Here is a 27,748-nt window from a genome sequence, read left to right on the forward strand (position 1 = left end):
CAGCCTTCCCTCCTTCCTATTTCTCTCACAGCCTCCCCTCCTTCCTATATCTCTCACAGCCTCATCTCCTTCCTATATCTCTCACAGCCTTCCCTCCTTCCTATTTCTCTCACAGCCTCCCCTCCTTCCTATATCTCTCACAGCCACCCCTCCTTCCTATATCTCTCACAGCCTCCCCTCCTTCCTTCTCTCCCACAGCCTCCCCTCCTTCCTCTCTTTCCCACAGCCTCCCCTCCTTCCTTCTCTCTCACAGCCTCCCCTCTTTCCTATATCTCACAGCCTCCCCTCTTTCCTATATCTCACAGCCTCCCCTCCTTCCTATATCTCTCACAGCCTCCCCTCCTTCCTATATCTCTCACAGCCTCCCCTCCTTCCTATATCTCTCACAGCCTCCCCTCCTTCCTATATCTCTCACAGCCTCCCCTCCTTCCTTCTCTCTCACAGCCTCCCCTCCTTCCTCTCTCTCCCACAGCCTCCCCTCCTTCCTATATCTCTCACAGCCTCCTCTCCTTCCTATATCTCTCACAGCCTCCTCTCCTTCCTATATCTCTCACAGCCTTCCCTCCTTCCTATATCTCTCACAGCCACCCCTCCTTCCTATATCTCTCACAGCCTCATCTCCTTCCTATATCTCTCACAGCCTTCCCTCCTTCCTATTTCTCTCACAGCCTCCCCTCCTTCCTATATCTCTCACAGCCTCCCCTCCTTCCTATATCTCTCACAGCCACCCCTCCTTCCTATATCTCTCACAGCCTCCCCTCCTTCCTCCTCTCTCACAGCCTCCCCTCCTTCCTTCTATCTCACAGCCTCCCCTCCTTCCTTCTATCTCACAGCCTCCCCTCCTTCCTTCTATCTCACAGCCTCCCCTCCTTCCTATATCTCTCACAGCCTCCCCTCTTTTCCTATCTCCTCCATCTCTACTCCTACAGCTAGACTCCAAGCAGAGACACAACGACTTCAAAAAGCTAACTCTCTCTGGCCCCTGAGGATTTACAAGCCAAGATGTGTTCCCATGCATCTCCACGCTGATCTGATGTACAGTACAGTCCCTGGGGAGGATTTACAATCCTGTTATGTGCTTTTAGTTTCTGAGAATATATGCATCATCCAAATCAATGTCATACGTGCAAGGGTATAGACTTACAGTTGTATTCTTCCACTATATTTCATTTGTGAGAACACGCATGCCTCAAATAGTTCCTTCATAAGTGAATTATGATGTGCGGTAAAGAGAACGTTTTCAGAAAGTGCAGAGTTTTTAGAAGGAGTCTGCATCTCTCCTGTGATGGAGGCAGTTAGTTTCATATCGCTGTTCTGTCAAATCAAATCAAATTTTATTTGCCACATGCGCCGAATACAACAGGTGTAGACATTACAGTGAAATGTGAAATAACAGTAGGGAGGCTATATACAGGGGAGTACCAGTACAGAGTCAATGTGAAATAACAGTAGGGAGGCTATATACAGGGGGTACCGGTACAGAGTCAATGTGAAATAACAGTAGGGAGGCTATATACAGGGGGTACCGGTACAGAGTCAATGTGAAATAATAGTAGGGAGGCTATATACAGGGGGGTACCGGTACAGAGTCAATGTGCGGGGGCACTGGCTAGTCGAGGTAATTGAGGTAATATGTACATGTGGGTAGAGTTAAAGTGACTCAGTCAGGCCTGAGGCGCTCATTTCCACATGCCAGACAGACTCTATTCAGACTCTCCTCCCAGTCATCCCAGTCATCCAGACTACTTCTACTGTAGAAAAGGGGGCCTCTAGCCCAACAGTTAGGCTATGTACACTACACCAGTACAGAGAGGTATAGCAGTGATCCAACGCAGGCTGTGTCTCAATACTCTCCCATTTCTCCTCTTGATCACCTCTGTCTTTGTCTGTGCACAAATATGTTGCCGTCACCGATCATCACCTTCTATTCAGAGGCTATGAAGGAAAGCAGTGTTAGACCAATCGGAGCGTCACTTTACAAGTTCCCTATTGAGCTGGGACCAGATGCCTAGTCAATGGAGCAGGTAGAGTACAGTACAGTCCCATGACTCAATCTGGCTGCCAGTTCCTGTGGCAGGCTTTCCTGTCCAACCTCTATTGCTTCCTCCTCTGCACGCTTGGGCCCGACACACCCCATGTTGTTGTATTAACACACACACTTCCCCAAAGGTTTAATAGCGATAAAACCAGGGAGCTTGGTGCAGGGGAAGTTGTAAGGTTACCTGTTTCTGATACGTCCCTGGATTCAGGAATGGTGCCAGGGGGCAAGCTGTGATATCAGGAGTAGGATGAAACTTCCTGAGGCAGGGAGGTGTTGTATGGGGAGGGAGGTGTTGTATGGGGAGGGAGGTGTTGTATGGGGAGGGAGGTTGCTGTAGGGGGGTTCCTGAGTGGCGCAGTGGTCTAAGGCTCTGCATCGCAGTGCTAGCTGTGCCACTAGATATCCTGGTTCGAGTCCAGGCTCTGTCGCACCCGGCCGCGACCGGGAGACCCATGGGCGGCGCACAATTGGTCCAGCGTTGTCCAAGGTAGGGGAGGGTTTGGCCGGCAGGGATGTGGGTTCGTTTCCCACGGGGGGCCAGTATGAAACTACTTACTAATTACTAACTGTAAGTCGCTCTGGATAAGAGCGTCTGCTAAATGACTAAAATGTAAATGTAAATGTAAAATAACACAATGCAAATCTCTGAATTAAGCCTAAAGGCCTCATTACATATTGTGGTAGTGTAGTTAGCATACTGATATAGCTGGCTATAGAATCTTTCCTACTAATGAGGACTGGTGTTAAAACACACGTCAGAAGAATCGTATTAAGACTTAACTTGAGCTCGGTGCCAAATTCACCAGAGCACCATACAAGTTCATGACCTCGAGCTCAGTGGGAGGCACTCTCTAAGTACTAAGCATGATGGGAGCAATGAGGTGAAGAGGAGGGAGTTCATATCATGTCCTGTCCTTCACACAGACTCAGAACTCACAGCAGCACTGTCAACAGCTCACGCTGGCACAGAGAGGAAAATACTGCAGGCAGGTTATACTGAAGGTCTCTTTACCTCCAGGGATAAAAGAAGAGAAAATACCAAGTCAGATTTCTGGATTTATTATCATCCAGTTAACCACTTTTCAAGTGGAATGATAAACACAAGACGGTCACTTCCAACTCCCTGCCAACATCTATGGGTTTGTTATTGGAGCGCAGTCAGTGTTTTGATGGGTGTAGGGAAAAGGGGACGGGGACGGGGACGGGGGGGTATGTTTTAGTTCAGAAATGTTCTGAAGATTTAGATAGCCAATCAAATCAGGATTGCTTCCTGAAAGGAGTAAAATAAAGCATACCAACACGGACCTGTAAAGACTATGACAAACACACAGGCATGCACACACCAGCAAGGCCATGGACCTTGGGTAATCTGTGGATGATACGCATTGATTCTGTCACTGGGAATCTATTTCCAAGCCAGCCAGGGAACCGAGGGCACACACAGACCCATGCTTTAGCGTTCCTCTCCACCCTACAGAGTGCTCTTCTGTAATCTTTTACGGGGGTTCCTCTAGGTCTGACTGTGGTTGTTGTTTTTAGAGTACATATTCAATATTAAAATGTACCAAAATGGCTCCCAGACAGTTTAGAACTGATACTAAGCCAACCGGAAATACCAGAGCCCACTGCCAAAGAGAGAGAGAAAGAGAGAGGAAGGGGACAGACAGAGAGAGTGGGGGGCAGAGAGCGATAGAGAGAGACAGCGAGGAAGGGGCAGAGAGAGAGAGGCAGAGAGGAAGGGGCAGAGAGAGAGAGCGAGCAGAGAGAGAGAGAGAGCGAGCAGAGAGAGAGAGAGAGAGAGAGAGAGAGAGAGAGAGAGAGAGAGAGAGAGAGAGAGAGAGAGAGAGAGAGCATTCATTGTTTCATAGCTTCATTGTGTGAATTGTTTGCATTTGATTGTTAGTGTCTATCAATTCCCCATTACATATATCACCAGTAGTACATTTACTGTTCATTCCTATAATTTATAAATCTACTATTTGTTTGGTTATGGTAATGTCTGTTACATGCATTCAATATATTAGCATTCCAGTCTTTTGCCGTTCTCATTGTCGGAGTGGGCACGTACAACCTATGCTACACTTGTGAGAAACAAGTTTTGGTTTATTTCATTCCATTTACGAGTTTTGTCAATTTAGTCAATGTCTTTTGTTTGGAGTGCTCCTGTCAATGTTGAGTAAGGACGAGTATCTGATTACGCATAGAAGTAGGCCTATAGGCTACCTGGTCTTCTCACAAATGTAGGCATATAAATGTGCCCATTTGGGGATCTGATAGTATTTCTGATTGGCTTAATGCACCACCACTAATGAGCTGTGGAGCTTCTCAAAGTAATGTTTTCTTCACCTCAAACAGCAAGCAAACAAAGTCTGTTTTTCCATCCATTGAGAATGATAATATTTCCTCAATGTATTTGAAAAATCTTTCCAGCTCTCGCCCTTTCGATAACCACTCAACGTGAAAGGGAAAAATGGCATGCTCTGATCCAGTGGAAAAATCATAAAATAGGCCTACCTGATTACTTCTCATCCCTTGCGCAAATAGCCTACAGCTGTGTCTGTCCCGAGCTCACTGGTGCAGTGCGGGAAACTGAAGGCCCAGAATATTTTATACAATGTTGCAAGGAGCTTCAGGCCGGAACCAAGTTAATAGTTGATACAATGTTTCAAGTCCATTGCAGAAAGGCCATCCGTAGCCAATGTGATTTATATTATATTTATTATTATTAGGTTTGTATCATTTTCATTTAGATTTGGATATAATTTTAATTAACCATATGACAATGATTTTGAGATACGAAGACGTTATTATAAATGAAATGAAACTGTTCCACGAAAATTTGCATACAGTGAGGGAAAAAAGTATTTGATCCCCTGCTGATTTTGTACGTTTGCCCACTGACAAAGAAATGATCAGTCTATAATTTTAATGGTAGGTTTATTTGAACAGTGAGAGACAGAATAACAACAACAAAATACAGAAAAACGCATGTCAAAAATGTTATAAATTCATTTGCATTTTAATGAGGGAAATAAGTATTTGACCCCCTCTCAATCAGAAAGATTTCTGTCTCAAAGGTGTCTTTTATACAGGTACCGAGCTGAGATTAGGAGCACACTCTTAAAGGGAGTGCTCCTAATCTCAGTTTGTTACCTGTATAAAAGACACCTGTCCACAGAAGCAATCAATCAATCAGATTCCAAACTCTCCACCATGGCCAAGACCAAAGAGCTCTCCAAGGATGTCAGGGACAAGATTGTAGACCTACACAAGGCTGGAATGGGCTACAAGACCATCGCCAAGCAGCTTGGTGAGAAGGTGACAATAGTTGGTGCAATTATTCGCAAATGGAAGAAACACAAAATAACTGTCAATCTCCCTCGGCCTGGGGCTCCATGCAAGATCTCACCTCGTGGAATTGCAATGATCATGAGAACGGTGAGGAATCAGCCCAGAACTACACGGGAGGAGCTTGTCAATGATCTCAAGGCAGCTGGGACCATAGTCACCAAGAAAACAATTGGTAACACACTACGCCGTGAAGGACTGATATACAGGGCCGTCTGAAGTTTGCCAATGAACATCTGAATGATTCAGAGGAGAACTGGGTGAAAGTGTTGTGGTCAGATGAGACCAAAATCGAGCTCTTTGGCATCAACTCAACTCGCCGTGTTTGGAGGAGGAGGAATGCTGCCTATGACCCCAAGAACACCATCCCCACCGTCAAACATGGAGGTGGAAACATTATGCTTTGGGGGTGTTTTTCTGCTAAGGAGACAGGACAACTTCACCGCATCAAAGGGACGATGGACGGCGCCATGTACCGTCAAATCTTGGGTGAGAACCTCCTTCCCTCAGCCAGGGCATTGAAAATGGGTCGTGGATGGGTATTCCAGCATGACAATGACCCAAAACACACGGCCGAGGCAACAAAGGAGTGGCTCAAGAAGAAGCACATTAAGGTCCTGGAGTGGCCTAGCCAGTCTCCAGACCTTAATCCCATAGAAAATCTGTGGAGGGAGCTGAAGGTTCGAGTTGCCAAACGTCAGGCTCGAAACCTTAATGACTTGGAGAAGATCTGCAAAGAGGAGTGGGACAAAATCCCTCCTGAGATGTGTGCAAACCTGGTGGCCAACTACAAGAAACGTCTGACCTCTGTGATTGCCAACAAGGGTTTTGCCACCAAGTACTAAGTCATGTTTTGCAGAGGGGTCAAATACTTATTTCCCTCATTAAAATGCTAATCAATTTATAACATTTTTGACATGCGTTTTTCTGGATTTTTTTGTTGTTATTCTGTCTCTCACTGTTCAAATAAACATACCATTAAAATTATAGACTGATCATGTCTTTGTCAGTGGGCAAACGTACAAAATCAGCAGGGGATCAAATACTTTTTTCCCCTAACTGTATCTCTACGGATTACATCTTCAAACTAAGGGCAACCATGGCATCCGTGACAGAGAGGGAAAAGCGTTCTCCATGTATACGGTAAGAGAGTCTAGCTAGATATTGTCAGATATTATACATTTCTAATTTTGTCCGAAAGTTGTTTTCATTGCAAGTTAAAGTGTGCTGTTAGCTAGCTAGCTAATGTTAGCTGGCTGGCTCACTAGCCAGCTAATGTTACGTGAATGAACTGTGTAGTAATTTTACTCATATCTCAGAGCCATTTGCATTGCTAGTTATAGCCTAATGTTAGCTAGCTAGCTAAAATTGAACCTAGTTGGTTAGCTTTAGCTACCTGTAGATTCATGCAGGGTAGTAACGTTATGAGTTGGGATTATGGTTCATTGTTTAGCTAGCTAGACAAAATAATATGCAAGTAACCATTTCACTGTACCGTTTACACCTTCTGTATCCTGTGCATGTGACAAATAAACTTTGATTTCATTAGATATAGTGTGTTTACCAGAGAAGGTAATGTGAAGAACAACATGACATGCACCAAAGTCAAATTAGGATATAACGTTAGGCCAACGAAACAGTGTCCAATTTCAAAAATTATCCGGTAGAATGTCCTGCTTTTATTTAATCACACTCACAACCGTAAGCTATTTTCTGTAATTAGCTCGCCATAAACTTGTCTTATCTTATGAGTTTATTTTCCTGTAATAATGAATAATAATCAAGACGTTGTCAGCTGTATGATATGACCATTATTTGAACTGGCTAGCCAGCTAACTTATCAAGCTAGATACAAACCAAAACATTGTTTAGAAAGTTGTTTTTAGTTGCCTGGTTTGCTAGATTGACATGTACTAAATTCATTTTTAAAGGGATGAGTTTATTGGTGTTACATTTTGGTGATTCTGCTGATGTCATGCAGCCTGTGATTTTTGTGTTTATACTTTTTCATAACGACAACGACAAGTTTGATGTCGGACGACAATAGAATGTTCATGATGTCACTGCGACAACTGTATACAGACATGTCGATAGACGTAGTATAAACCAGCCTTTAGTCTTGAAATCTTTGGTTGCTTAGTACACTACAGTACTCACTCTGTTTAGCATCACATGTGAATCCTTAAAGAGATGGGTGGAGCTAAGGCTTAAGAGGGTGTGAATGATAATGAATGGGTGTAGACAAAGAAGAGCTCCAGTAGGTGTACCGAAACATTCAAGGGTCATTTTCTCAAAAGTGGGGTTACAAGTTTATCAACTTTCAAAGCAGAATTACTTTCCCATTGTTCCTCAACTGTAGTGTATGATATACTATTTTCTAGCTCTGAGTCTCTACTTTTATAAAATGTAAAAAACACAATTTCAAATGTTGCTACATAAGACCAAAACCATTATTCTCTGCAGATCCTCTCAAGCTTTGTCAGGTTGGATGGGGAGCGTTGCTGCACACCTATTTTCAGGTCTCTCCAGAGATGTTCGATCGGGTTCAAGTCCGGGCTCTGGCTGGGCCACTCAAGGACATTCAGAGACTTGTCCCGAAGCCACTCCTGCATTGTCTTGGTTGTGTGCTTAGGGTCGTTGTCCTGTTGGAAGGTGAACCTTCGCCTCAGTCTGAGGTCCTGAGCGCTCTGGAGCAAGTTTTCATCAAGGATCTCTCTGTACTTTGCTCCGTTCATTTTTGCCTCGATCCTGACTAGTCTCCCAGTCCCTGCCGCTGAAAAACATCCCCACAGCATGATGCTGCCACCACCATGCTTCACCGTAGGGATGGTGCTAGGTTTCCTCCAGATGTGACGCTTGGCATTCAGGCCAAAGAGTTCAATCTTGGTTTCATCAGACCAGAGAATCTTGTTTCTCATGGTCTGAGAGTTTTAGCAAACTCCAAGCGGGCTGTCATGTGCCTTTTACTGAGGAGTGACTTCCGTCTGGTCACTCTACCATAAAGGCCTGATTGGTGGAGTGCTGCAGAGATGGCTGTCCTTCTGGAAGGTGCTCCCATCTCCACAGAGAAACTCTAGAGCTCTGTCAGAGTGACCATCGGGTTCTTGGTCACCTCCCTGACCAAGACCCTTCCCCCCCGATTGCTCAGTTTGGCCGGGCGGCCAGCTCTAGGAAGAGTCTTGGTGGTTCCAAACTTCTTCCATTTAAGAATGATGGAGGCCACTGTGTTCTTGGGGACCTTCAATGCTGCAGAAATGTTTTGGTACCCTTCCCCAGATCTGTGCCTCGACACAATCCTGTCTCGGAGCTCTACGGACAATTCCTTCGACCACATGGCTTGGTTTTTGCTCTGACATGCACTGTCAACTATGGGACCTTATATAGACAGGTGTGTGCCTTTCCAAATCATGTCCAATCAATTGAATTTACCACAGGTGGACTACAATCAAGTTGTAGAAACATCTCAAGGATGATCAATGGAAACAGGATGCACCTGAGCTCAATTTCGAGTCTCATAGCAAAGGGTCTGAATACTTATGTAAATAAGGTATTTCTGTTTTTTACAAACCTGTTTTCGCTTTGTCATTATGGTGTATTGTGTGTAGAATGCTGAGGAAGTTTTTTATTGAAACCATTTTAGTAACAAAATGTGGAAAAAGTCAAGGGGTCTGAGTACTTTCCGAAGGCACTGTATATATCCCTGCAGGGTGAAGATACATCTGCACTGCACCCATTAACTCTTAAGTTTCGCAGCCCACTCAGCATTCTCTCATTGATCACTATGGCCTTTGGGAGCATATTGTTCTTCAGTGAAGTTAAACAAAACACTGTACTCCTCCCTCTCTTCCCTGCTCCAAAAAAAAACTTTGGGCCGATTCACAAAATAATAACCAGTGCTGGTATTGTTCCTCAGAGCAGAGCAACACAGCGTGGCCAGAAGGCTTTGTGTTGCGGGTCAGTGGCATGGCAGGCCAGTCCTCCAGAGCTGTGTTTAGTACACACACACACCAGGCCACTCCCAAGTGAAGTGTCTCTCTGCTGGGCTGACTTCACACTGACAACAAACAGCACACAAACAGCAGCATGGCGAGGGAAGAGCTGGCTGGGCTGGGAGTGGGACACACTAGTTAAGTCAGTGGAGTGTTTGTGGCAGTGAGTCGTTACTGTGGCGAGGTGCATTTGTTTTGTTCCTATAGCAGAGATGCTCTGCTCTGCTGTCCTGTTACAGGCTGGGGATCTAGGGCTGTGAACAACAAGGCCTCTCCAGGACAACAGAGGGGATGACAACAAAGGGACTCCCCAGGGATTACCCATAACCATTCTCAATGCATTCAGCATAGATTCAGCCAGTGTGTGTGTATATGTAAGTTTGTATTGCGTGCATGAGTGTGTATACATGCAGGAGTGTGTGTGTGTGTTGCCCACATCTGGTACACAGCTGTGGGGGGGAGAGACCAGCCCCAGCCCTAGACAACCTCTCCCCTCTCCGTGGGCAACACTGCAGTAACAAGCCATGATGCATCTTTACAAGGTAGTGAGTCTCCTCTCCTCAGCAGTCTCCTACCTCCACTGTGGAGAACTAGCCAGCTAGCCTGGGGCCCACCCAGACAGATCTCAGAACAGCTCTTCTCACAGGGGATATTACACCCGAGTCCAGAGAGGACTATTAAAACGCACTGTGCCTCATCCACATACTGACTCACAACGTTGCTCTACAGTCTCAACACATCTAGAAACTATACTGAACAAAAATATAAAATGCAACATGCAATAATTTCAAAGATTTTGCTGAGTTACAGTTCATATAAGGAAATCAGTCAATTGAAATAAATAAATTAGGCCCTAATCTATGGATTTCACATGACTGGGCAGGGGTGCAGCCATGGGTGGGCCTGGGAGGGTATAGGCACACCCACTGGGGAACCAGACCCAGCCAATCAGAATTCATTTTTCCCCACAAAAGGGCTTTATTACAGACAGAAATACTGCTCAGCACCCTGCCCTCCCCCCTTTGACGATCCCGCAGGTGAAGAAGCCAGATGTGGAGGTCCTGGGCTGGCGTGGTTACACATGTTCTGCGGTTGTGAGGCCGGTTGGACGTACTGCCAAATTGGAGGTGGCTTATGGTAAAGAAATTAACATTAAATTATCTGGAAACAGATCTGGTGGACATTCTTGCAGTCAGCATGCCAATTGGGTATCCAAGATGGCGTAGCAGTGCGTTTGTGTTTTCTATAGTGTCCTCATGTAAATAGCCAGTTTTTAGTTTTATTTGTCTTTTTCGTAGATATTTCTCAATCTCACTTTCCATTCGTTATCTAAATATACTTTCCTGCAACCCGCCACACCCAATGTCGAACGGATTCCATTCTTTATTTTTATCCAGAACCTCTGGCTGAAACTAGCTACTTGCTATTAGCCACCATTAGCGGTCTTCACCATTGTCCGTGGCCTGCTCTACCTACCAGCCAGCTCTAGCCTGGACAATTATCGGCCAGTCTGCACAGTCTGCACATCGCGCTATCGAGCCAGAGCATATCGGATTTTCTGCCGGAATCACTGGACCTTAACCACGGATCATCGCAACTAGCTAGCTGCTACCGAATGGCGGCTGTTGTTGTTGGCTAATCACCACTGTCCGAAGCTAGCCCCAGTTAGCCTTGAGCTAGCCTCGAGCCAGGCCCATCTCCCGGCTATCTACCTCTCTGTCAACCGGACTGGACCTCCTAGTGTTGACACGGAGCCCCACCGATCCATCACGACTGGTCTGCCGACGTAATCGTCTGATGTGGTTTCAACAGGCTTCCCGCTGTGACGACCACAAAGATCCATCTGCTAGCCCCGGCCCGCTAGCACACGCAATCAACAGCCGTGCCTCCTGCTCGCCTGTGGCGTACCAGCCACTGAACTACTCCTGGACTCACTTATTGCTGTTCACTGGACCTTATGATCACTCAACTACACAGCTGATGCCTGCTGGAATGTTCCTTTATACGGTACCCTATCCTGTTTATCTGTTTAGAATCAGCCCAAACTTTCGTCTCAATTACCAGCTGTTGTCTTAGCTCTCTCGAATAACACCTGTGATTGCATTATGCCTCTCTCCCATGTCAATATCCCTTGCCTATTGCTGTTTCGGTTAGTTCTTACAGTTCTCTTTCACTGTAGAGCCCCCAGTCCCGCTCAACCTGCCTCAGACAGCTCCTTTGTCCCACACACGCAGAGACCGGCTCAATCGGTGCCTCCACTGATGCTCTCTTTCATCGTTACCAAACGCTTAGGTTTACCTCCACTGTACTCATACCCTTCCATATCCTTTTCTGTACATAATGCCCTGAATCTATTCTACAACGCCCGGAAATCTGCCCCTTTTATTCTCTGTACCCAACGCACTAGAAGACCAGTTCTGATGTAGAGGTTAACCCAGGCCCTGTAGCCCCCAGTATCACTCCTACTCCCCAGGCGCTATCATTTGTTGACTTCTGTAACCGCAAAAGCCTTGGTTTCTTGCATGTTAAAATCAGAAGCCTCCTCCCTAAGTTTGAGTTATTCACTGCGTTAGCACACTCCGCCAACCCTGATGTTCTAACAGTGTCTGAATCCTGGCTTAGGAAGGCCACCAAAGATTCAGAAATGTCCATTCCCAACTACAACATTTTCAGTCTAGATAGACGTGCCAAAGGGGGCGGAGTTGCAATCTACTGTAGAGATAGCCTGCAGAGCTTTATCATACTATCCAGGTCTGTGCCCAAACAGTTTGAGCTTCTACTTCTAAAAATCCACCTTTCCAGAAATAAGTCTCTCACTGTTGCCGCTTGCTACAGACCCCCCTCAGCCCCCAGCTGTGCCCTGGACACCATATGTGAATTGATTGCCCCCCATCTATCCTCAGAGTTCATATTGCTTGGTGACCAAAACTGGGATATGCTTAAAACCCCGGCCATCCTACAAACTAAACTAGATGCCCTCAATCTCATACAAATTATCAAGGAACCTACCAGGTACAACCCTAAATCCGTTAACATGGGCACCCTCATAGATATCATCCTGCCTAATTTACCCTCTAAATACACCTCTGCTGTCTTCAACCAGGATCTCAGCGATCACTGCCTCATTGCCTGCGTCCGTAATGGGTCCACGGTCAAACGACCACCCCTCATCACTGTCAAACGCTCCCTAAAACACTTCAGCGAGCAGGCCTTTCTAATTGACCTGGCCCGGGTATCCTGGATGGATATTGACCTCATTCCGTCAGTAGAGGATGCCTGGTTGTTCTTTAAAAGTGCTTTCCTCTCCATCTTAAATAAGCATGCCCCATTCAAAAAATTCAGAACTAAGAACAGATATAGCCCCTGGTTCACCCCAGACTTGACTGCCCTTGACCAGCACAAAAACATCCTATGGCGTACTGCATTAGCACCGAACAGCCCCCGCGATATGCAACTTTTCAGGGAAGTCAGGAACCAATATACACAATCAGTTAGAAAAGCAAAGGCTAGCTTTTTCAAACAGAAATGTGCATCCTGTAGCACTAACTCCAAAAGATTTTGGGACACTGTAAAGTCCATGGAGAATAAGAGCAACACCTCCCAGCTGCCCACTGCACTGAGGCTAGGAAACACTGTCAGTACTGATAAATCTACGATAATCGAACATTTTAACATGCATTTTGCTACGGCTGGCCATGCTTTCCACTTGGCTACCCCTACCCCGGCCACCGGCTCTGCACCCTCCGCTGCAACTTGCCCATGCCCCCCCGCTTCTCCTTCACCCAAATTCAGATAGCTGATGTTCTGAAAGAGCTGCAAAATCTGGACCCCTACAAATAATCTGGGCTAGACAATCTGGACCCTTTCTTTCTAAAACTAGCCGCCGAAATTGTCGCAACCCCTATTACTAGCCTGTTCAACCTCTCTTTCGTATCGTCTGAGATCCCCAGAGATTGGAAAGCTGCCACGGTCATCCCCCTCTTCAAAGGGGGTGACACTCTAGATCCAAACTGTTACAGACCTATATCCATCCTGCCCTGCCTTTTGAAAGTATTTGAAAGCCAAGTTAACAAACAGATCACCAACCATTTCGAATCCCACCGTACCTTCTCCGCAATGCAATCTGGTTTCCGAGCTGGTCATGGGTGCACCTCAGCCACGCTCAAGGTCCTAAACGATATTATAACCGCGATCGATAAAAGACAGTACTGTGCAGCCGTCTTCATCGACCTGGCCAAGGCTTTCGACTCCGTCAATCACCGCATTCTTACTGGCAGACTAAATAGCCTTGGTTTCTCAAATGACTGCCTCGCCTGGTTCACCAACTACTTCTCAGATAGAGTTCAATGTGTCAAATCGGAGGGCCTGTTGTCTGGACCTCTGGCAGTCTCTATGGGGGTGCCACAGGGTTCAATTCTCGGGCCGACTCTATTCTCTGTGTATATCAATGATGTCGCTCTTGCTGCTGGTGACTCTCAGATCCACCTCTACGCAGACGACACCATTTTGTATACATCTGGCCCTTCATTGGACACTGTGTTAACAAACCTCCAAACGAGCTTCAATGCCATACAGCACTACTTCTGTAGCCTCCAACTGCTCTTAAACACTAGTAAAACTAAATGCATGCTCTTCAATCGAACGCTGCTTGCACCCGCCCGCCCGACTAGAATCCCTACTCTCGGCGGGTCTGACTTAGAATATGTGGACAACTACAAATACCTAGGTGTCTGGTTAGACCGTAAACTCTCCTTCCAGACTCACATTGAGCATCTCCAATCCAAAGTCAAATCTAGAATCGGTTTCCTATTTCGCAACAAAGCCTCCTTCACTCATGCTGCCAAACATGCCCTCGTAAAACTGACTATCCTACCGATCCTTGACTCTCGTTGGCTGGCCCTCACTACATATTCGTCGCCAAACCCACTGGCTCCAGGTCATCTATAAATCACTGCTAGGCAAATCCCTGCCTTATCTTAGCTCATTGGTCACCATAGCAACACCCACCCGTAGTATGCATTCCAGCAGGTATATCTCACTGGTCATCCCCAAAGCCAACACCTCCTTTGGCCGCCATTCCTTCCAGTTCTCTGCTGCCAATGACTGGAACGAACTGAAAAAATCTCTGAAGCTGGAGACTCTTATCTCCCTCACTAACTTTAAGCATCAGTTGTCAGAGCAGCTTACCGATCACTGCACCTGTACACAGCCCATCTGTAATTAGCCCACCCAACTACCTCATCCCCATATTGTTATTTATTTTGCTCATTTGCACCCAAGTATCTCTATTTGCACATCATCTTCTGCACATCTCTCATTCCAGTGTTAATACTAAATTGTAATTATTTTGCACTATGGCCTATTTATTGCATAACTTACTACATTTGCACACACTGTATATAGATTTTCTATTGTGTTATTGACTGTACGTTGTGTTTATCCCATATGTAACTCTGTGTTGTTGTTGTTTTTAATCGCACTGCTTTGCTTTATCTTGGCCAGGTCGCAGTTGTAAATGAGAACTTGTTCTCAACTGGCTTACCTGGTTAAATAAAGGTGAAATAAATAAAATAAAAATAAATTGCACGCTCCCTCAAAACTTGAGACATCTGTGGCATTGTGTTGTGTGACAAAACTGCACATTTTAGAGTGGCCTTTTATTGTCACCAGCACAAGGTGCACCTGTGTAATGATCATGCTGTTTAATCAGCTTCTTTATATGCCACATCTGTCAGGTGGATGGATTATCTTGACAAAGGATAAAATGCTCTAACAGTGGTGTAAACAAATCTGTGTAAAACATTTGAGAGAAATACGCTTTTTGTGCGTATGGAACATTTCTGGGATCTTTTGCACCTTATATTTTTGATCAGTGTAGAAGGACTGGAGAGGAGGAAAGGAAACGGCAGCCATGCAGCTATTAAAACTAATGTGCATCATAAAACCCAGACGTAAACAATTGACTAATACATTTAATAACATAGGCTCCCTTAGCCACTTTGGACCATGGACCCAAATGACTCCAGATGGGCCTGGTTGGGGTTGCTTTGGGGTTTTTGCGTGAGCAGGAGAGAGAGAGGTGCAGGAGCAGACGTAGGCTACATGTCTGGATCCTGGCATGGCGTGCCTTACTGATCAGGTTTGACATGGATCCAGGTACAGTAAATTCATGATGATTTGGATTAAGCTCTGAGAGAAGCTCAGGGAGAACAAAAAGGCCTGTTTAAGAGAGATGGGAGGAGGAATCCTGTTTCTAAAAGTCCTACACACTGGCAGCCTCAAACAAATTACTCAACCTGTTGCATTTTGCCTAAGTTTAGAATTAAATCCTATACACTCACACATTCCTGTATGGGCCCATTTTCTGGGTGGACCCTCCTCAGCCTTATCCAGGGCCAATATAGACCTATGTATCTTGTTTGTTCCTGTGAACAGCAATGCTTTATCCCTTCTCCCGATCCTGGTGCCCCTCGCAGGATATCCTTTCCACATGAACCACTGACTGGGAGAATGGGAGCTTCCTGTCTGTCTGGATCACTGGTAAATCACTGTGTGTGTGTGTGTGTGTGTGTGTGTGTGTGTGTGTGTGTGTGTGTGTGTGTATTCAGAGCACACTCACGGGCAACTTGCTCACACATGTGTGTGTTCATTTTTAAAGCCCTATTTCAGAGCACACTCCTGGGCAGTCTTCTGATCCCTGTCCTCCTCACATTCCTTAGCTATGGAAGAGGAGAATTTCAACATGTTGTTCTCTGCCAAGGAAAGTTGGATGTAAAAAATGTGCAATTATGTTCTGCTAAGACTTTAAAAATAGAAAAACACTCCCCTACTCAACCCTAGCGCCCGACCGACCCCCCTAGTCCAAGAGCTACTTGGCTCCAAGAGGATGGAGGGCCATACTGTAGGGGTCACAGCAGCCTCCAGGGGACATTCTTCTATACAGTTACAGTACACGCCCTAAACAGCACAAGTACTGGAATTATTATTTCTCCCTGTGACTTTCAACTAATTATATATAGCACATATGTCCATTTAGTGTCCCTACGGTACTTGGACAGTTGTGGTACAAGCCCATGTTCCCTACTCTAGGATTGACAACAATATTTCCTTTCATTAATACGGTAGAGGTGCCTACACTGCACACTGGACATTCAATCATTAACTTTTAGCTGAATAAAAAACCCATCATAGTTAATGTTTATGAAACAGACTCTGCATTGAATGTCTTTCTACCATGAACCTGGAGACCCGTTGGAGAGTGGTTATAAATCAAGAGAAGAGAGTAGAGCAGCTGCTTGTGTCACTGTGAAGTGTGCCTCCTGTAGAGCAGCTGCTTGTGTCACTGTGAAATGTGCCTCCAGTAGAGCAGCTGCTTGTGTTACTGTGAAGTGTGCCTCCTGTAGAGCAGCTGCTTGTGTCACTGTGAAATGTGCCTCCAGTAGAGCAGCTGCTTGTGTTACTGTGAAGTGTGCCTCCTGTAGAGCAGCTGCTTGTGTCACTGTGAAATGTGCCTCCAGTAGAGCAGCTGCTTGTGTTACTGTGAAGTGTGCCTCCTGTAGAGCAGCTGCTTGTGTCACTGTGAAATGTGCCTCCAGTAGAGCAGCTGCTTGTGTTACTGTGAAGCGTGCCTCCTGTAGAGCAGCTGCTTGTGTCACTGTGAAGCGTGCCTCCTGTAGAGCAGCTGCTTGTGTTACTGTGAAATGTGCCTCCAGTAGAGCAGTTGCTTGTGTCACTGTGAAGCGTGCCTCCTGGCTGTGTTGCGCCATTACAGCCTTTGTCGAACTGAGAAATGACCGTTCTGTTGGTTCTCCTTCATTTGAACAGATGACCCGACCGTACAAGCTGTTTATGTTTGTTTTAGAAGACAAAGTGATGGAGAGCTGGCCTTCTGCTTAGTGAGACTGGGACATATAAATCACACTCCCCAACCCCCAAGCAGCCCTCACTTCCTGTTTGCGTGATAAAAACAGAGCGCTCTGCCTCTTGGTCAAAAAACAACTCTTATCCACACTGTGACTCAAAGGAGCTTTTCCCAAGAAACCAACTCTAGGGCCCAATGGAGGAAGTGCCCTCAGTCCCAGAGTCACTCTCCATCTCCGCAAGAAAATACATTATTTCTCTTTCTCCCAAAAACTCCAGAGAACAACATGTGGCCAGAACAGGGCTCGCTCTCAGCAGATGAATTCCATTGCGGTTGGGGCAGATTATACTTTCATTAGGACTTTGTGTCACAAGGGCCCTTGAACTCAACCAATTGAGGGACACAAACAAAAAGCTCCAAATTGGCCTCCCTACCCCCCTTAGGGGAGAGGACTGCTCGCTACGTGATAGAGCTATATGACAAGCCATAACAAAGACTCAGTATTGTAGAGGGGGCATCAGCTGGAAGACGACAGAGGGGAGAGGGAGAGTGCTGGCAGGGATGTGGGACAGAAAGGGAGCAGGGTTGATTGCAGAGAACAAAGAAGTCACCAAATTAATTTAGTCTTAGCAGCTCCAATGTAGTGTTTTGGGGGGGAGGGGGGTATATATTAATTTAGACAATATTATAATCGATAGTCAGCTGTACCTTTGGTATTTTTCATCCTATAGCTTGTTCTTCATCTTCTTTTTAAATTGAGAGTCAACATGTTTTCAGCACATTTATTTCCATGACTGATCCAAACAAACGTTCTCATGCTCTCACTTCTCTCTGGAGCAGACAATATGTTTGGAACATCAAATCACAATAAAATCCCAGTATCGAATTGCAATACATATAGAATCGTGTGAATCGCAACATTTATTCTGCCACATATGCCACACTTGCCAAATTCTATCAATGGAAATAAGTTGTAGACTTGTGTTTATCCTTGATGATTCTTAATCAAGTGCATAATTTTGTATGTGTACCTTGATTTAAATGATAAAATAAACTAAACTAAAAAGCAATACAAATCGTATAAATCGGCACCTAAGTATCTTACTAATATCGTATCGTGAGGTCCCTGACAATTCCCAGCCCTACACCAATGCACACTTCTCAGGGTGTTGACTGCATCGTCATGAGCTGTCAGATTGAGACTAATCCTCTCACAGCAGTGGAAGTAAGTCTGCGTCTGGGATCTGATTCTGATCTACTCTCCCTGTTCCTGCTCTAGGAGACAGCAGTGGGTTAGGCTACACTACACAGGGAGGGAGGTGCAGACCCAGGAAAAGCACAACGTGAGAGGCTGGCCTCAAACTGAACAGCACAGCAAAGCAAGTCCTTCTTTGTTTATTGGTCAATTCCAAAATAGAACAATGCAGAAAATTCCGGAGTGAGGAAGACAGGAGGGGTGGGGGAGTGGGAGGGGTTTGGCAGTGCTACCATGTCACCGTTTTGTGAAAAAAGCACTTTTTGGGTGAACAGATCATTTCCCCAGTGTTTTTCAAGTCTCTCCAAGGAGGCTTATTTCTCATGACCCCAGGTTCTCAGTAGCCAGCCATGTCTTCACTGTGTAACTTAGACAGGTTTGCTAAGACGAGCTTGTGCCTTCCTATTCCATTGCCTTTCACAGACTAGACTAAAGAACGACTAAGGGTTCTCCTATGGGGACAGCCGAAGAATCCTTTTGGAACCCTTTTTTCTAAGAGTGTAGGCTTTTCATCTGTGCATTAAAGACTGGCCCATTTGATGCCCTCAAGCTTCAAATAACCAATTATTCCAGGCTGAAGGTCAGATACAAAAATCAAGAGGAGCAGTTTGGTGTTGGGTGACAACAGAAATGGCCATGAATTGCCAGTGTATGTGTGACCATTTAGTAAACCTAGTTATTAGGCACAGAGTATCCTTCATGTTTAAAAACACTCCCTGACCCTGACTGCAGTCAGACCACTGTGTGCCACCTAATCAGGGACAAGGCCTACCACACACACATAAACACACAACACACTTGCAAGTATACAGACACACATAATTGCACACACACAACCCAAAACACACCCTTTTTACCGCTCCACAACAATCTACTATTGCACTGGAACAGTAACATAACCGTCTTACTAACCAACATCACAAACATCCAGTCCACAATATTACAAACAAGGACTTGGCTCAGAGCACTGTGGTTATGCCTAGCTGTTGGAAAATTCTTGCATAGGAATATAATTTTCAAAAAATAATTGATACATAACCTACGCAGCAGTATAACTATTTGCAGATGACTGAACAAACATGATACATTGTCTACTGTTCTTGAGTGGTTACAGGACATGGTGAACACACAAACACACACACACACACTCTTTATAGCAGTATAGTACACGAAAATCATCACAAACTGATTTCAATTCCAACTGTTGCAAGTTGCATGTTAGCATGAGGAGGGTGTGGCCCATCTTCTCTAACCCTAATGCGATTAAAGAAAGAAGTCTTATCCAACCTACACACACACAGCTGGAGTTGTAGAGCCTTGTTTGCCTTGACCACACTTTATCTTTGTCTGAACTGGACAGCAGTTCCAGAACAGTAGCCTGTTCACACAAACACAGACACACCCTCTACTTAAATCAGCATGCAGACATAGTGTTTGAAGCACGCACACACACACACACACAAACAAACACGTAAACACACACACTTACATATGTATCTACCCTTCTTATATAAAACCAATGAGGAAGCAGTGCAAGATAAAATACAAGATTAGCCTCAACAGCTTCCGTTTGATATCAACCAGGCGGTCCGGGCAGGAGTAGACTCCGTCCACCAATACATGTTGGGCTGGGCTGCACATATCAAGATGACATTTTTACATCAAGCCCAGACACCCACATGAAAGCATGGCTGAAACCTAAACATTACAGAAGGTCTGTAAGGAGAGGAAGAAACATGGCAAGAAGAGCCTCATAAAAACTGCTTCAATCCATCAGAGCTGTGGTAAGTTCGTCACTAACTTTTCCCAACTGAACATTTCTGTTCTGTAATTGTTTTTTTTTTACTTGGGGAGTTTTCTGTTACTTCACACAAAAAAACACACTGGACTTGGATTGAAGTGCGCTGTGGAAACAATGAGAGACTGTTAAGTGTCTGGGCCACCCCATAGGTTGGGCCTCCTGTAAACGAGTTGTGTGGGAACTGGGAGGGAAATGTGGTTGTTTGTTAGGCCTAGTTAGAGAGAAGCAACAGTGATCATCATCAGACAGTTCCAGAATTACAACACCCATCCTGCTAAAACATGAAACATAACCTTGGCATTGGTGAATCACTCCACCAAGTTAACACACTGACTTTGCACACACCCACACCAACGAGTGTGATGTGTTGGGAGGGTTGGGTCCAATTCACCCCTACCGTATAGAAGAATCAGCCCGTGGGTTGCCTCTAGAAGTTGTAGGTATGAATGGGATGTCTATCTAGGTGGTAAAGGGAGGAGTGACTGGGGGTAACTTACATCCAGGGCCTCCCGGCGCAGGCCCTCGGTGTTCCTCAGCCAGCAGCGGCTCAGCTCGCTCAGCTCCAGGATGGGCTGCACCTTCAGCCTCACCGTGTCCCCAGACTGACGGATCATCTCCACAATCTCGTCCCTGGTCTTGTTCTCCACGTTTCGCCCGTTGATCTCCACCAGACGGTCTCCCGGCACCAGCCCCAGGGCCAGGTCCTTAGTGCCGGCCCCAGGCTCGGCGAAGTGCACCACCCTCCGGTAGACCCCTCCGTCGGCTCCGCGGTCCAGCATGGTGGTGCGGCGCAGGGAGAAGCCAAAGTCGCCGGTGTTGCGGCGCTGGAGGTCCAGCTCCCGCGGCTCCGGAGACTGTGGAGGGATGACGGCCGGGAGCCTCAGGTCAGCAGGGAAGGTCTTGTCCACCACCTCAGGGATGCGGGCCTTCTTGACCGGCACTGGCCAAGGTGCTGGCCCAACCCCCACCCCCGGCTTCGGCTGCTGGAGGCTGTGCTTGCGCTGCGGGTTGAACACCTTGTTCTCCACCTGCGGGGACGGTGCGGCTGAGTTCTGTCCCGAGGGCGTGGAGGTCTCCGAGGGGCTCTCCTCTTTGCTCCTCTGGGAGAAGGAGAAGCGCTTCATGACCTGAGAGGAGTTGTGCTTGGCCATGGAGCCAAAGTGGGCCACACGGTCTCGCACCGAGCCCCTGTCCTTGTCCAGACCAACACCCCCCTCGCCCTTCAGGTCGTCGGTGGAGCTGGCAGCGCTCAGGCCGTCTGCGTCCAGCACCATGCTACTGCGGTTGCTCAAGCCGTCTGACTCGATGTCAGTGAGGCTGAGCTCGTGGCTGCTGGCCACCTTGATGGGGATGGGGTTGGAGATCTCCAGCTTGTTCTTGGAATCCCGCTTAGACTCCCTCTTGAGGTTGAAGAAGCCACGCCTCATGCTCATCTCCTCCAGGCTGCGCAGCTCCGCCGCAGACATCCTCTCCTTCTTGTCCTTCTCCTTTTTCCCTCCATCCTTCTCCTTGTCCTTTTTAATCAGGCTGAACATGGTGGTGTGCCTGCTGTGTTGCTCCACACAATGGGTCGTCCTACCGGTTTGGCTCCTGTTTCCTCAGGCAAGGGTGATCTTTCCATACAGAGGCAGAGGTCCAGTTTTTTTGGGGGGGGTCCAGTCTTTCGTAACCTCCAAAAAGGTGTTAAGCTGCCATTAATTCAAATGCCCTGAGGGAGAGAAAAAATGTTCAGTCAATCTTCACATCTGGCATGAGAGAATGAGTAACAGAGCTTATTATGTTTCATAAATACAATTAGATCACACACTATATCACTTTTTCAGAATGGCGCCGGAGAAGATGGCTGCCGTTTTACAGCCCTCTAACCAATTGTACTATTATGTGTGTTTTTCCGCGTTATTTGTAATTTATTTTGTACATAATGTTTCTGCCATCGTCTCTTATAACCAAAAAGAGCTTCTGGATATCAGGACAGCGATTACTCACCTCGTATTGGACGAATAATTTTTCTTCAACGAGGCGGCCGCGAAGGATATCCTACAGACACCCGACAAGGTCCAAATCCCCGTCATTCGCATGAGGAAGAGACGGAGATATCGTGGACGTAGGTCGGGGTGCCTTGTAAGGATCCGACGGCGAGCGAGTAAACTGCCTCTTCCATCAATCCTATTAGCCAATCTTCAATCATTGTGGCTATACGCTACATCGGCAGGATAGAACGGCTGACTCCGGTAAGACAAGGGGTGGCGGTCTGTGTATATTTGTAAACAACAGCTGGTGCACAAAATCAAATACAAAGGAAGTCTCGAGGTTTTGCTCGCCTGAGGTAGAGTATCTTATGATAAGCTGTAGACCACACTATTTACCAAGAGAGTTTTCATCTATATTTTTCATAGCTGTCTATTTACCACCACAAACCAATGCTGGCATTAAGATTGCACTGAATGAGCTGTAGGCCATAAGTCAACAGGAAAACGCTCATCCAGAGGCAGCGCTCCTAGTGGCCGGGGACTTTAATGCAGGGAAACTTAAATCCGTTCTACCTCATTTCTACCAGCATGTTAAATGTGCAACCAGAGGAAAAAAACTCTAGACCACCTTTACTCCACACACAGAGACGCATACAAAGCTCTCCCTCGCCCTCCATTTGGCAAATCTGACCATAACTATATCCTCCTGATTCCTGCTTATAAGCAAAAACTAAAGCAGGAAGCACCAGTGACTCGGTTAATAAAAAAGTGGTCAGATGACGCAGATGCTAAGCTACAGGACTGTTTTGCTACCACAGACTGGAACATGTTCCGGGATTCTTCAGATAGCATTGAGGAGTACACCACATCAGTCACTGGCTTCATCAATAAGTGCATCGATGATGTCGTCCCCACAGTGACCGTACGTACATACCCCAACCAGAAGCCATGGATTACAGGAAACATCCGCACTGAGCTAAAGGGTAGAGCTGCCGCTTTCAAGGAGCGGGACTCTAACCCGGACGCTTATAAGAAATCCCGCTATGCCCTCCGACGAACCATCAAACAGGCAAAGAGTCAATACAGGACTAAGATTGAATCGTACTACACCGGCTCTGACGCTCGTCGGATGTGGCAGGGCTTGAAAACTATTACAGACTACAAAGGGAAGCACAGCCGCGAGCTTCCCAGTGACACAAGCCTACCAGACAAGCTAAACCACTTCTATGCTCGCTTCGAGGCAAGCAACACTGAAGCATGCATGAGAGCACCAGCTGTTCCGAATGACTATGTGATCACGATCATCACTAAGCTAAGGATCCTGGGACTAAACACCTCCCTCTGCAACTGGATCCTGGACTTCCTGACGGGCCGCCCCCAGGTGGTAAGGGTAGGTAACAACACATCTGCCACACTGATCCTCAACACGGGGGCCCCTCAGGGGTGCGTGCTCAGTCCCCTCATGTACTCCCTGTTCACCCATGACTGCATGGCCAGGCACGACTCCAACACCATCATTAAGTTTGCCGACGACACAACAGTGGTAGGCCTGATCACCGACAACGATGAGACAGCCTATAGGGAGGAGGTCAGAGACCTGGCCGTGTGGTGCCAGGACAACAACCTCTCCCTCAACGTGACCAAGACAAAAGAGATGATTGTGGACTACAGGAAAAAAAAAAGGACTGAGCACGCCCCCATTCTCATCGACGGGGCTGTAGTGGAACAGGTTGAGAGCTTCAAGTTCCTTGGTGTCCACATCACCAACGAACTATCATGGTCCAAACACACCAAGACAGTCGTGAAGAGGGCACGACAAAGCCTATTCCCCCTCAGGAGACTGAAAAGATTTGGCATGGGTCCTCAGATCCTCAAAAAATTATACAGCTGCACCATCGAGAGCATCCTGACTGGTTGCATCACCGCCTGGTATGGCAACTGCTTGGCCTCCGACCGCAAGGCACTACAGAGGGTAGTGCGTACGGCCCAGTACATCACTGGGGCCAAGCTTCCTGCCATCCAGGACCTCTATACCAGGCGGTGTCAGAGGAAGGCCCTCAAAATTGTCAAAGACTCCAGCCACCCTAGTCATAGACTGTTCTCTCTGCTACCGCACGTCAAGAGGTACCGGAGTGCCAAGTCTAGGTCCAAAAGACTTCTCAACAGCTTCTACCCCCATGCCATAAGACTCCTGAACAGCTAATCATGGCTACCCGGACTATTTGCACTGCCCCCCCACCCCATCCTTTTACGCTGCTGCTACTCTGTTAATTATTTATGCATAGTCACTTTAACTCTACCCACATGTACATATTACTTCAACTACCTCAACTAGCCGGTGCCCCCGCACATTGGCTCTGCACCGGTACCCCCCTGTATATATAGCCTCCCTACTGTTATTTTATTTTACTTCTGCTCTTTTTTTCCTCAACACTTTTTTGTTGTTGTTTTATTTTACTTTTTTATTTAAAATAAATGCACTGTTGTTTAAGGGCTGTAAGTAAGCATTTCACTGTAATGTCTGCACTTGTTGTATTCGGCGCATGTGGCCAATAAAATTTGATTTGATTTGATTTGATTGCAAAGGACGAGAGGAATTTGTCACAGAAAATAAAATTGTGCATTTAATAAACACCCTTTTTATTTCTCCTCCTAACCAAACATCTTCATATCAAATCTAATTTTATTGGTCACATACACATATTTAGCAGATGTTATTGCGGGTGTAGCGAAATGCCTTTTGAGTAGGACTTTCGCAACAGACGATTAGCATGCCACACAAAGCACTAGCAGCTTATTTGAACATGGACATTTTTTACACACATCACAACCAAGGAACAGTTTAAGTGATCTTGGCAAAAGAGAAACATTCCTAGCCTCCATTAGAGCTGCATTTGCCAAAACCTCAAAAATCAAGGAAGATATTTTTGCCAAAGATACTCAACATACTGCAGAAGGCAGGCAGGAGCACATTCCCAAAATCTGGATTTTATTACTATTTTCCTGCCTCAGGGGAGCTACGCGGATTTATTGCACAATACCTCTAAGCTTTATTCATTTCTAGTAACCGGCTTGGCAGCTACCACCACATGCAGTTACAAATATACTGGCAATTGTAACACTTTACATCAGTCACCCTTTACAGGAGGTAGGCTACTAAAAGGTTGGGCTAAGTAAACTAGCTTAAAGACAGTTAATTATTAAATCATTAATAAGAAGATGTATTGATTGAAATGGATTATTAATAATGATATAGTCACCTATAGCTCACTATTTGGCATCATGTCAGCAAAAAATGCCATAGAATCATAGTTGCATGAAGCTCCCAAACAGCTTCATTATCAGCTGACAGATTTCATACACTTTCGTGGTTATAGCCAAGCTTGCTTGTTGGCACAGATGTTTCCACTGTTTTCTTCCCACCACCGCAGCGATGCTATGGCACATAATTTTGCCACTTACATCAAGACTTTTTGTTTCAACAATGAAATGCCCGCTGAAATCCCTGGCACGCTCCACTACGCTAGCGAGTAAGGTGTCATCGTTCCTCATTCACTCAATGGACAAGGGAGGACAAAAAGCGAGAAAGCTACTAGCTAGCCAGCTAGATGATGTCACATTGGGAATTATAATGTTTTACAGGCCATTGTTATTCACTATAACTGTAAAGTATTTTCCTCTAAACCTGGCTGTCACAGAAAAGCCCTGGCTACAAGACTTCATTGAGAAAAGTGTTATTTTGAAACTACCAATACGCCTTTAGTTAGCTTGCACGATTAGCTGGCAGCCCAAGCCTCTGTTCTTTGCCAACATTAATTCTGGTGTAGCCTATCAGCTAGGCTAGCTAGCTGCTACAGCCCTGGGGAAATATTTTGGTATTTCTGAGACCTCTATCTATAGCTATCTTACTAAGCCATTCTGCTTTCAATGTTTAGCTCAAATTGGTGCATCGATTCCATCTTCATGAAATTATGGATGACTCACCGTTTTCAGTGTGTTCTTCCTCTGTGTCGGTGGGTTGACACTGGTGTGTTCTTCCTCTGTGTCGGTGGGTTGACGCTGGTGTGTTCGAATCCGAGGCTGCTGGGATGCAGCTCGCGCTAGAAAGCAGCTGCCTTGACTGTATTTGATTAGCTAGATGGCTGGTTACGGCATGTATGCAACATCACTGAAAATCTATCGAATAGTGATTCCTGCTGGCCAGTTGGGTTTATTGCAAGTTGGACAGAGGATAAACTACTTATGGAAGATTAAATTATGACTATGGTGATAGATTTCTATTGGTTGCGTTTGCATTTGATATTTTCTGGATAAATTATTAATACATACACAGTTAATAACCTAGGAGTGGCTGGTTTGTTTATTTGGGATTCATTCAAACAAGCACTATTAGGCACCATTTGGTACCAGGTTACCAGTACTTTTATCACCAGCCCTAGCTTTTTGGGGGCCCGAAGCAGAATCCCGTTTAGGGTCCTCCTCACAGTTTGTGGGGTGCCCCTGGCCATTGGGGGGGGGCTAAGCAGTTATTTACTTTGCTTATAGCCCAGGCCGCCTCTGTGGTGTCGGTTTACCTGTAGTGGAAATTCACACCACACCTTCGCTCATGCGCAGTGAACTGTTGAGCCTCTATGTTTGGTTGCTGCATCAACTGTGAGCCTAGAAGGTGGAAACATTATGCATGGTAGAGTCATAAACTATAAGGTAAGTTATAACAAACTTTATTAAATAGTAGGCCTAGGCTTCTTTGAAGCTTATGTCTCGACTGTAAAATGCAGGATATGAATATGCCAGACAGTTACTCCATTACTGGTAAGGCAGCGTTGCTAAGGGAAATAGCTCTTTGTGTGATGCTGTAACTTGACCTACGTGAAAGAGAGGACCCTTGGATTCTGTAGACTCACAAAGGAGTTTGAAACAAGCTGAAGTTTAGTTTTGGACAACAATTCCCTAAATTGTCCAGTAAATGTTCATGCTGATCATAATGTCATTGTCATAGCTGAAAAATAGGAAGGAAAACTCATTTTTGTTGTATGTTTGATGGTAGATCGAGTTTCAATAGTGGAAGTGCCTTGTTCCCTATGGCCACCCAAGGATGGATTGACACTTCCTCAGGACAGATACACCAGGCACCCGTTAACTCCGTAGAGGCGCCTGGCCATAATGCTGTCTACACCCCACCCACGAGCCCCAGAGTCCCATCACCACCAGGCTTTCTGCCCCCTCAGGCTCCTTTGATGATTCCTGCCCCTGCTGGCTTAGGACAGGTGATCATGACCGAGGCCATGACATTGGTGCCACATGGCCATAATGCTTCCCACCCAGCATACACGAGCCCCGGAGTCCCTCTATCCCCAGGCCTCTACCCCGCACCCATGTGCCCCGGAGTCCCACTACCCCCAGGTCTCTACCCCACCCCCATGATACCCGGAGTCCCACTACCCCCAGGTCTCTACCCCACCCCCATGATACCCGGAGTCCCA

General features: G+C 46.2%; 1 protein-coding gene across 1 annotated transcript in view; it reads right to left on the reverse strand.

The window, feature by feature from the left end:
- LOC311106195 (unconventional myosin-XVIIIa-like) overlaps positions 1-26,329 on the reverse strand; it is a gene marked incomplete at its 3' end in the record, with an annotated part of 152,707 nt that extends 126,378 nt beyond the window's left edge. The window contains exons 1-2 of the mRNA XM_084148507.1: positions 26,250-26,329; positions 20,793-22,003 (exon numbers count right to left, since the gene is read on the reverse strand). Coding sequence (XP_084004633.1) covers positions 20,793-21,830 — 1,038 coding nt within the window. The 5' untranslated portion in view covers positions 21,831-22,003; positions 26,250-26,329. The remainder of the gene's footprint in view (positions 1-20,792; positions 22,004-26,249) is intronic.
- Between the last annotated feature and the right edge of the window lie 1,419 nt (positions 26,330-27,748).

Source organism: Coregonus lavaretus (genome assembly GCF_964263955.1).
Source record: "Coregonus lavaretus genome assembly, chromosome: 30".
Lineage (NCBI taxonomy): Eukaryota > Metazoa > Chordata > Actinopteri > Salmoniformes > Salmonidae > Coregonus > Coregonus lavaretus.